Source organism: Macaca thibetana, chromosome 10 (assembly GCF_024542745.1).
Source record: "Macaca thibetana thibetana isolate TM-01 chromosome 10, ASM2454274v1, whole genome shotgun sequence".
NCBI classification, from domain to species: Eukaryota; Metazoa; Chordata; class Mammalia; order Primates; family Cercopithecidae; genus Macaca; species Macaca thibetana.
Genome location: NC_065587.1, coordinates 81,874,617 through 81,886,680, shown reverse-complemented (window position 1 = coordinate 81,886,680; position 12,064 = coordinate 81,874,617). Strand labels below are relative to the sequence as shown.

Here is a 12,064-nt window from a genome sequence, read left to right as displayed (position 1 = left end):
GTTAAGAACTGACAGTCTCCATAAACATTTTTACAATAAAAGCTGACTTATCCACTGCCAGAATTCGATGTCTGTGGAAGGGGGGTGAGATGGAATGGAGACAGGGAGCGGGAAGTGAAAACCTTCAACATCAGAAGGAGGGGACAAGTGCTCACCATTCAATTACTAGGTGAAAGAAATCCCCAGTGCTTTGCTGGCCAAAAAATGACTGGGTTGATCTCTGAATAATTAAAGTATTGTAGGGAGGGAGGCAGAAATCCAAGGAGCAGAACAGCTATTCCTGATTTATGGAAAATACAAAGCAATCAATGGTCATAAGTTATAAAATTTCCAGGTCATGAATACTAAAAGTGGCCTATGAAGAGATGATAAAATAATTCTCAGGATGTTTTCAGTAGGGAGAAGCAGAGGGTAAAATAGATGGGGGCAAAGGAGACCTAGAATGTAAACCACACTCATCCTAAACCACCCAACATACTTAAAGGCTGAAATCACCTAATTAGCTGGGATTCATTTTGATGGTGTGTGGGCAGATGAGCTGCAGGGCATGTATTCATTTACTCATTCAATATGTAATTACTGAGAGCCAATTACTCCATTCCAAAGACTGGAAATACAATAGGGAGCAAGATAGACGTTAATCTTACCCTCATGGAGCTTACAGTCCACAGCAGGGGTTCCCAAATGTACATCCTGATGCCTCAGTCACATCCTAAACCACATAAATCAGACAGGGAGTTTAGGGAAGGGTCTGGGCACCAGGACCTTAAAAAGATCCCTAGGCGATTCCAGTGTGCAGCAGGTTTTGGAAGCGGCTTGACCTGCTTAACTGTGTTGCCATGGTTTGCCCAATCAATGAGGACCAAAGCTTGCCCATTACTCACTCCTTTCCCGCTCTGTTTGCTAAAACTCCATATGCCCTAAGGACTTCATTCTCACATCTTCAGCACATGTGAAATGCTCTGCAAGCTGAATTGACTCTGAGCCTTATCAAAGGAGTTTCCTAATGAAAGCACCAGCCACATCCTTGAAAGCTAGTAGGGGCCCTCTTTATTCCAAACCTAAAATTGGACACAGTACCCAGTGTATAATCTGATAATGGTATAAAATATTTGAAACCCAGGCCATCCCAGAAATCCTAAGCCACCTGGCTACCCTATCAATGTGGTCGTTTCATGGCATGAACCCTGGCAGCAGACTACCAGCAGTTTTCCATCTCCAGATTTCTTTGTTAAGGAAGAAAAAGAGAACATGCTTGATAGCTCTTCCCTTCTGTTCACTGTGAGCTTTTATATCCAGTTCCCTTGGAAGTGATCAATGGAAATCCATTATAGACTTTCTTGGGCCTCCTCCTGGATTTTCATCAATTTGGAAAGGAAACATTACATTAAGCCTTTTTCTGGAAGGCCCCAGGAATGTTTGCAAATGAGAAAAAAGGAAAAGAGAATGCAGAAAGGAGTCTGCTTTAAAGTTGTAATGAACATGCCAGGAAACAAAACAAAACAAAACAAAAAATGATGGAGGCTGACAAAAATGGTTCAGGAGAAGTACTCCCCTTTGCTTCCCATTGTGCGTTCCGAAAGGCAAAGTGGTCCCCACTCAAGCGACCAGAGCCTGCCAGTTGGCCAATTCAGCAGCATTCCACTACAGAGATTAAAACCAACTTTATGATTGTGGTGCAAATAATAAAGAGCCTGGCAGGGTTTCCTTCCAAAATGAAAGCTCGTTTATTTTCCGAGGTGTATAATTTGGTTGTAAATGTTTCCTTTGGGCCAAAACATCCTCAATTGGGTTTTTGCCTGGAACACATCACTACTTTGCTGGAGAAGAATGGACTCCGTGTGGTCCTGCCATGTCTGTCCACCCGGGGCACGGAAGGGTTCCAGCTGGCCTGCCCGCGTTTCACGTCTGGAGGCAGTGGTCTGCTGGCAGAACTAGGGGTGGGGGGCAGGGGAGCCTGGCTTGGAATGGCTACACCAGCTCCCCAGCCCTGGTCCATCTGTGAAATGGGCAGACTCGCAACTGATCTCCCTCCTGCTTGTTTTCAGTACCTTTCAGTGGTGGGGAGAACAGAAGATCATTAGGAACCCTGATTCCTGTGAGATTTGGCTTTTTCCTACCCAGGTCTTTGTGTCCTTATTTTATTTATCTTTTCAAAAATCATCCTAAAAAATCCACCCAGCAATAAGTAATATTTGGATAAAGGCAACAGGTTCTTTGCAGGGCTCCTGAGCTGACCACATGTACGTGGGGCCTGAACTTGGCCCATGATGTTTAGCCCATCTTACCTAAACATAAACAGTTTTTTCTCCTGTACAAGCAGCTTAAGAAGTCACAGTGCTTTTTACCAGTATTTTCATGTTGATCAACTCTCTGACATCATATACTTTCACCTTGCTTTCCATTTGTCGCTTCATGTTAATTCAAAGCCAGTGCTCGGTTTTGCAGATAGAAATATATTTATTCCACTGGCTTCCCCGCCTCACCCCTAAATGGCAGGTCATGCAGAACAGGGAAACATCTGGGGATCAAGGGAAGAGTCTCAAAAGTCATCATGTGCCATCCCTTCAGGTTGTTTCAAACTGTCCTTCTAACACTGGGTTTCGGACGAAGGAGAGGAAAAGAAGTGAACTGAAAGGCGAAAACAAACTTGGCACATTTCACCCCGGGTACATGGGAAGGACACTGGTAGAAATTAGTATTGTGAGGCCTGGCTCAAGAGGTAAAATTCAATGGTTTTATTTATTATGAAATCACTTGCTGGAAAATGATGCAGTATGCTTTCGCTAAACTCAAGATTCTCCTGAGACTGATCTTGAAGCAGTTATGTTGGGCAAGGTGTTGCATAAAACAAATAGCTTCCTCTGGAATGGAGACATCTCCCTGCTAAGGCCCATCATCTTTTCAAAACAATATCAAATTTTCCAGTGACATGGTTCTTCCAAGACAGTTCACACACCAGCAATGCAGTTCATACTCAGCTTTTTGGATAATCACCTACTGCTGGATATCAGACCCCTTGTTGCTTCGAGTTGAGCAACAAGAAATGTTCATAAAGAAGAAACAAGTTAAGAAATGCCAGAGAGTAGGAATATCTGACAATCTGACACACAAAGAAATGTACTACTATGAATCGGGCAGCCACAACCTCAGTCTCCAAGTAACTCTCTGGCCTTAACTCATTTCTTCCGCACTTTTGGATGCTGCCATCACCCACATAGCCCACCTGGAACTTGGAAAATCAGGTTTGCACAGCACTTGGAAACCACAATACTGACACACGATGAACAAGTCATAGAGGAAATTCTGACTTTCCTCTGGATCAGACCCACAAAGGCAAGGGATTTAAGACCACTCCTCTTGCATGAATGTCACTTTTGCACTGTGGTTAGAGGATTTTGTTCTAGGACACACACATCATACTGAGATAAAAGAGAAACCAAGATCCTACTTCTTTTTGAAAACCGTAATTCTTTCCTACTTCACTACCTTATGTCAATATATCTGAGCCTCCGGGGCTGTAAGTCACTTCCTGTCGTGGTCAGGTTTCATCTCCTTTATGAAGCTTTCAGTACTTCTCACAGTTCCCAGGTGCAAACACGACTTGGCTGAAAGTCATTTTGAATTCAAAATATTGCCTACAGAGGCCTGGATGGTGGGTTTTGAGAAATAATTATCCCTCATGCTAAAATCTCTCTTTTAAGTTGCTCCTCCTACCTACACACACACACACACACACACACACACACACACACACACACACACCCCTCACTTTGCTGCCAAAATGCTGTGGTTTCAGCCACGGCATCCGGCAAAGGTGTCCTGGGTCATTGGAACCCTCCTGACCTGTACAGGCTACAAGCTACTGATAACTTCATCAGATGAGCAGACGTGAATCAGGGGTCAGGAAGGGACATGCTGACCCTTAAAGACACAACATTTCCTGATGCTGTGTTTTTGGTAAGTTGAAAAGTTCACTTCACAGAAGAACAAGAAATTGCAGACCCAGACCCTCTTTCTGTCTCTAAATCTCTTCTTTTTTCTTTCTTTCTTTCTTTCTTTTGTTTTTAGACGGAGGTTCACATTTTTTTTGCCCAGGCTGGAGTACAACGGCGCGATCTCGGCTCACTGCAACCTCTGCCTCCCAGGTTCAAGTGATTCTCCTGCCTCAGTCTCCCAAGTAGCTGGGATTACAGGCATGTGCCACCACACCTGACTTTGTATTTTCAGTAGAGACGGGGTTTCACCATGTTGGCCAGGCTGGTCTCTAACTCCTGATCTCAGGTGATCCACCCGCCTCAGCCTCCCAAAATGCTGGGATTACAGGCATGAGTCACTTGGCCCAGTACTATTTTTTTCTTTTTTTAAAATCTCTGTCTCACTCCCTCCTTTCCCCTGGAATGGTTTAAAAAAGAGAGAGAGAGAGGATATTCATTACAATGCAGGAGTTATCAAGTGACTCTAAATTGCTTTATTAAAAACCAAGTCCAGTCAGGTGGTTTTACATTGAAAATAAAAAAGAAAAGATATGAATGGAGAATCCCAAATCAGTTACTTTCTTCTTATAAGGCTGGGGTATTGGGGGATTGGACAAGGTCTTAGAACTTGGGAATGTAATCATGGCTCTGCCATTGTCCATTTCAGGCAAGTAGGTAAACTTTCTGGGTTTCAGGTTTCTCATCTATAAAATGAAAAAACAGAATCTGCTCTGCCTCCTTAAATGTGGTGAAGGCATTTTGGAAAGCACAACACGCCCTGACCTTCCAGACTTTCTTGGGCACTTTCCTTATGCAAGTAGCTACACTGCGTGCCATGAGTGTAACAGAGAAGTAAGCTATGACTGCTGGTCTCATGGCCCTTCCTCTGTCCTGGCAGGCAGAGTGGGGAGTAGGGATGCTTCATACCCACAGATAGGCACGGAGCAGGAAGCATGCAATATTCACTCAAATGGATGACCCATGCTGTGAGGGTTCAGAAGTGGGCCCATTTCTACCTTGACAGTTCACAGAAAAGCTTTTATCTTTTTTGTGAGACGGAGTCTCGCTGTGTTGCTCAGGCTAGAGTGCAGTGGCACGATCTCGGCTCACTGCAACCTCCACCTCCTGGGTTCAAGCGATTCTCCTGCCTCAGGCTTCTGAGTAGCTGGGATTACAGGTGCCCACCACCACACCCGGCTAATTTTTTTGTGTGCATTTTTAGTAGAGATGGGGTTTCACCATGTTGGCCAGGCTGGTCTTGAACTCCTGACCTCAAGTGATCTGCCCACCTCAGTCTCCCAAAGTGCTGGGATTACAGGCGTGAGCCACAGCGCCCAGTCCACAGAAAAGCTTTTGTGGCCCGTCCAGAATTTTTGCAATTAGAAAGAGGGCGAAGAACATCGGAGTGGGTGGGTACAAGGAATAGTGAGAGTCTAATTTGGCTGAAAATGCATCCTGTAGAGTGAGGGGCAGGAAAGGTGGATCAGTTGCAGATATGGAGTTCCTCAGTATCTGTTCTGAGGCGTAGAAAGGGGAATGATTGGAAGTTTGTGAGCAGAGGAGAGCAACAGTTTAGAAGATGAAACTAAGTATTATTTTGAATTGACATGAAAGGAGAGAAATGAGAAATGAAATAAAATGAAGGAATTAAGGAAATCTGGAAAAGTAAGGACCCAGGTAACTACCCTAGGGTATGCAGGGGAACTATCACTATTGGGACACACAGGAATGGGCAGGTACATGTGGAGGGGAGGATGGCAGGCAGCTTCTGAAATGGCCCTCAATGACCCCGTCTCCTGGAATATACAGCCTTGTGCAATCCCCTCCCTTTGAGTGTGGGATGGAGCAAACGACTTGCTTCTAACAAATAGGGCATGGCAAACATGATGGAATGTCACTGAAATTAGGTGACAACGACTGTGGATTTTGTCTTGCTCATGCTCTTTTTCTGGCTTTATTCACTTACCCGCTCTGATAAATTCAGCTGCCATCCTGGGACTTGCAGCACGGAGAGGCCCACATGGCAAGGAACTGAGGGTACCTTTACCATAGCCTGTGAGAGACCATGGGCCAAGGGATCCAGGTAAGCTGTGTCTGAATTCCTGACCCACGGAAGTTCTGAGATAATAAACGTGGGTTCTTTTGAGCAGCTATGGGGTAGCATAAGTATGGGGTAATTTGTTATACAACAATAGATAACTAATACAGGAAGGAAGATATTTAACCAACATGGGATGGCAGGGAATAAGTGCTTTCTGGTATTAAAATCCCAGACTCACGGTCTTTTTTGACTTTAGGAACATTTTGTAAAAAGAAACCTCTCCACCACTCCTTTCTTTCATTGTTTCCTAGTGTTGATTAAAGAAACATGACCTGATGTTCAATTTCAAAAGACTCAGGGGGGCCTTCCAATAGAAAACTGGCAGGAAATTAATGCCATATACACCAGGCAAGGCAGATGTTTCTGAATATGACACTTAGGTGAAACACACCTTTCCCTTTTACACATTTTACTCACTTTTGACTTTGCACAGGCAGTTTGTTTCTAGGGGGATGAAAAGGGGGACATATCTTCTCAATAGAAAATGGGGTCTTCCCACAAATCCATGTGACACCAAAATATCTAATGATGGCTAACAAAAAACCTGGCCAAGGATTTTGAAGAAACCACATTATCTCTTTATCTGTGTTGAAATTATGGAAGTATATAGTAAAGGTAATACCATGCCTGTGAACTGGAATAAGCCTTCATGCTAAATGAATATCTTTAATATGTTTTTATATGCAATATGTTTGCTTATCATTAAATTCTTTTCACTCGTCATCTTGCTGTGTGAAAACAAATCATCACAAAGCTGCCTTACCAAATAATTTGTAGGACTTTAGGACATGTAATGTCCGAATAAGTGACCACTATATATTTTCATTAGCTTATGCCGATTTTTTTGCATAGGACATCTTCTACAGTAGTGGTAATCCTCCATATTTCAGCTGACACCTCTATGTGAGCTGTGGTCATCTCAGTGTTCAGAGAGTCCCCTCTGCCTACATGAAAACCAGTCAGAGACGAGCTGTTTTGAATAAAGTCTCCTGCTCTTGTAGACTTTTAATTTGACCTTGGAATGTGCAAGCAGACCTCTGCATTTAATCCAACATTGAGGCAAGTTTTCTCTTTGCCTAGGTTTATCTTGTCTGTCTGTGAACAAAAGAGAGGATAGCAAAGTACCTTGTTTGGATTTGTCTATAAATGTGACCTTCCTAAACTGGCTAACAGAGTCTGTTTCTGACCTGCAGATGAATCAGCAATGCCTACATTGGAGATGTGGTAATAGACAAACACTCCCTTCTGCAAATACCATGAGCATTGAGGTCTATCCCCATTCCACTAAAGCAAACATATTATCTGGAAAATTGAGAAACTATTCCAGCTTCTCTTCAAATACCTAACTATTTCAGGAAAACTGTGCCTGCTATTCTAACTGCAGAAATACTCTGAACCTCTAAGTCTTGTCATTCCATATAAAATGAGTTGTAACAATTTCTACTGAAACTCTGTTTTGCTGATTAGTTAATGGATAGACATAGTGCAAACAGATGCTTAACGATGATGGATATAGCTTAAAATTCTGGGCACACTCAATTTCTTCCCTAGGTTTTGGCATTAGTGAAGGGCTAATTTTTTTTTTATTCATAGCTTATATTTGAAAAAGTGAGGGGATGCATGGCAGTCAATGGCATTCAGATGGTCATTTTACTGCTTTTATAATAAGACAGACCTAGAGGTCAGACAGGAAGAAGACAAACAGCTGAGAGTACAGCCCTAAGTGTGGAATACTGCAGAATCTTAAAAGCATAAGCCATATTGAGTAAAGAGGCAGAGAGGGCTAGCTTTCTACCAAAAATACACGTCTTTGTGCCACGCTGGAGGCAACCCTTTTCAGGGAATACATTTCCCAGTCATCCCGCGTCAAGGGATGATCCATGTGAGCAGAAGTGATGTATGTCACTTCTGAGCTGGGACTGTTAAGAAGACACCAGGGCCTCTATCATCCTGGGTCCCTGAATGACTGCATGGAACTGACCACTAAGAAAGCTGAGGGTGAAAGATGTTAAATGTTGTGCCCATGGTCACAGCCAGTTAGTGACAGAGCAGGGACTCGAAGTTATGTCTTCTGACTTCCAAGGCAAGAGTTCTTTTTGGTAACAGATAAGGAACTACTTCCCCAAGCCACGCAGTCACAGTGATGAAAAGCATGGACTCTGGTGTCCAGACAGCCGAAGTTCAAATCTTGCCTCTACCTCTGCTATCTGTGTGACTTGGGCAAGGTACTTAATCTTATTGCGTAAAATGAGGATAATAATAATGCCTACCCTAAGGTGTTGTTTTGAAGGTTAAATAAGTCAATATGAATCAAATGCTTAAAAAAGTGTCTGGCCCATAGTAGGGACTATTTAAGTATATGACAAAGGCAAGTAGATAAAATCAGGTGAAATCTGTATAACTACCAGCTCCCATCACTTCACACATGAACACTAAGGGACGTGATGTCTTAAGCTATGGCTGCCAACCTCACTGATCGAGGCTCAAGTAATTCCTACCCCTCATCTGATGCTTTTATACCAACATAAATCAGCATAGAAACAACAGCCTAGAAGCCACCATGCCAATGAGCAAAGGGTCTCACCTCCATTCAAGAGAAGCTCAGGACCATTCCCATCATGGCTCCCCCAGTTGCCATCAAGAGACAAGGCTCTCCACTCTACACATCTCTGAACACTTAATTGGACTCAGCCTTTCCTCCTTCACCTTCCCAAACCTGTCCTTTACTGGACCTTCTAGGGCTGTTACTCCATGATAATCAGTCTCTCATTTTCCACTTCTCTGAACATCCCCTCAACCTCTTCCTCGATCTTCCTGGTCCCATGGCTATCTCCTGACCTTTTCTTCCCCTTCCTCCTGAAAAATATAAACAAAAACCAAACAAACAAATCCTGCTCCTTTCAAGATGTTGGATGTTCCAACTGCTCTGTGGAGTTTCTGGTCATTCTCTATTCATTGAAAAGCCCAGCTTCTGGCTTAGTCTTCTTTACCATTGACCTCCTGTTATCCTTTTTGGTGACTTCAACATCCACGTAGATGACCTCCCCAGTTCTTGGACCTCCTCACCTCCCACACCCTTTCCCTCAACTGCATCTCAACCACCCTCTTCCCTAGACCTGTTGTCAGTAAACCTTCTAATAAAGACACTTCCTGTTCTTTTAACTCGTTTTTCCAGTTTTAAAACTTGTTGATATCTCCAAGCCACTACCATTTTCTCAACTCCCTTCAGCCTTCTCTTGTTTTTACTTTCCTTCTTCAACGTGTGTTCTTTTATTTTAATCATTTCCTTCCAATGGCTCTCAACTCTGCTTGCCCCCTTCTCTTCTCCTTATATAATTGACTGGCAACACCTCCATTTTGGTTGAACTCAGTGATCCAACTTCTGTAGGTTAGTAGCCAAGCAGGTGGGTGATGGGAACAATAAAAGCATCCAACTTGACAAACTTGCTTTATTTTAGATTCATGTCCTCAAACCCTCAAATGAATACTAAGCACTGTTCCAAAATCCAATTGCCCTTCCTTCACAATCTTACTTGCTTCAGTACCCAAGATGACCATTTCATATCTTCTCTCCTCAAATGTCCTACTTATGTTCCTGCCCTCCCTTCATATTTCACTGATGGAACAGGAGTCATGGGATGGCAACTCTTTTATTACCATCACTCTATCTATACTCCTGTCCGCATAGCTCATTTTCTTCCTCTTCCCAGTTGTTCCACAGAATAAGCTTTCCTGCTTCTACGAAAGGCCAATGCTCACACATAGCCTCTTGCCTTCTTGAAGAATTCACTCCTCATTTCTTCTCTCTCAGTTTTGCATCATCAATCTCTTCCTTTCTATTGGATCGTTCTTATCAGCATCACAGATGCCCTGGTATCTCTGATCTTACATGAACCAAAAACTCTTTTTTGACCACATGTTCATATATCTCCCCTTTATAGTAAAACTTTTGCAAGACTTATTTGTATATTCTGTCTCCATTTCCTCACCTTCCACTTGTTCCTTTACCCTACAGACATTGGAGTCTATTCCCATGATGCCTCCACAACTGCTGTCATTCAGGTCACCAGTCATAGCTGCGTTGCCCAGTTGAATGAGCACTTCTCTGGCTTCATCTTTTTTGTTCTCACAGCAGCATTTGATGGAAGTCCTCTCTCCTTAAGGCATTCTTCTCCCCTGGCTTCTGTGACACCACCCCCTTGGGTTCTCCTTTTACCACTTTGGTCATGACGCCTTACTCTCAGCTTGTCCACTTGACAACCTCCCTGCTATTATCTTCACTTACATGTCCCAGAGGCATCTCATATTCCACATATCCCATGTAAATCCACTGACATGAACTCTACCCTTGTAAAACTGGAAGTTGTCTTTGACTCTTCACTTCTTAACTCTGAAATGCAATCCACCAGCGTATCCTGCTGGCTCTGTCTCAAAATTGTGTCTTGCATCCATCCACTCCTCTCTACCCTGGTCCACATCCCATTACCTCCTCCTTGGATTATTATGAAATTTTCTAACATATCTATGGTCTTCCCTCTCATTCTCCACTGATCAGACGGAGCCATCATTTAGAAGCTCTTCAATGGCTTCTTCCTCACCAGTCCTAGAACAGTCAATTCTTTATCATGACCTGCAAAACTCTTGCTTTTTTCTACAAGTTCATGTGCCACTTTCTTCCTTACACACTGTTCTCCAGTCTCTTTTCCATCCCTTAGTCGTGCCAAAGTCCTTCCCACCTCAAGGCTTTGGTGTTTGTGATTCCGTCTGCCTAACTGGCTCTCCCAAGTTCTTTGCAGAGCTGGTCCTTCTATCCCCCAACTCAGGACTCAAGTGTCACTTTTCCCTCAAGTCCTTCCTTGACCACTCTCTTTTAGTAGGAACTCTCAGTTATTCCCTGTCCTTTGCTCCCTGTTTATGTCCTGCTAAGCACCTATCACAATCTATAATAATTTCTTTATTATGAATCAATTATTGTCAGTTTTCTTTCTAGAACACAAGCTTGTTCTCTATTGAATCTCCAGTGCCTAGCACAATATCTGCTCATCACAACCACGCGATAGGAAAGTGCTGAATGAATGAATGGAATTGTAGAATGCTAACTATGTGGCTGGGCAGTGCTCAATGCTTATAAGTACATTATTTCATTTGCCTGACTGCTGTTTGGTTGTATATTAAATAAAAGAGAAAATTCATGTCCATTTAATTACTTTTCTGCTCCTGTAACAACCTAACAGCAACCACCATGTAGCAGGACCCCAGCACTTTAGATGTACATTTACTCTAATTCTCTTCAGCTAAGCGGGGCTATAAAAACTTTTACAGATGTTCAGGAATAGGGGGTTGTGTGGTTCATGAAAGATGACTTGCTTTGGAGTCTGGTACTGGCTGGCACTAGGATGAATGAATGGTATGGTCTTAGCCAAATCTTTTAATTTCTCCAGGTTTTAGATTATTTGTCAATGAAATGAGACATTGGGGCTTGACTATCTTGCCAACAACAACATTCTAGAATTTGCGGAGTGTCTGCAACCTGCCTTCTAAGCAGAGTGCCTCACCATGGAGTGTAGGCGGGTTGGAGCACAGATGAAGCCCCGGTCCAACCTGGGCATTCCTGCAGCCATGTGCAGTGACCCTTGTGTATGTGAGTGCCTGTCATGTGCCCACGTATCCTGGTGGCACAAAAGGTACTTTACGTAGATTGTCAGGACCAAGACACAGAACCTTCTTGGGGCACACCACAATAATTCCCCCACTAGCATTCACCTTAAAATGAAAGAAGTAAGTAAAAACCTTCTCAGATCTCAGGGAGGAACCTGCAAATGGACCCCTGAAAATTTAAGGCCAAGGCCATTCATGTCAATTATTGGGTTAGTCCAGACCTTAGCATTAATCCTGGCCTTGGTGAATAAGAAGTAAAAGAACCACTGTGGGGCATGAGAGAACCACACCAGACAGAGCTTCAGGGCAATGATTCCCTGGGGAGAAC

General features: G+C 43.3%; 2 protein-coding genes across 3 annotated transcripts in view; one reads left to right on the top strand and one right to left on the bottom strand.

The window, feature by feature from the left end:
* Window positions 1-6,882, top strand: part of TASP1 (taspase 1) — a 403,549-nt gene extending 396,667 nt beyond the window's left edge. The window contains exon 15 of the mRNA XM_050745318.1: window positions 4,072-6,882. Within this exon, the coding sequence (XP_050601275.1) occupies window positions 4,072-4,158 (87 nt within the window). The 3' untranslated portion in view covers window positions 4,159-6,882. The remainder of the gene's footprint in view (window positions 1-4,071) is intronic.
* The window catches only part of ISM1 (isthmin 1), a 77,954-nt gene that overhangs the window by 47,613 nt on the left and 18,277 nt on the right, over window positions 1-12,064 (bottom strand). The gene's annotated exons all lie outside the window — the stretch shown is intronic.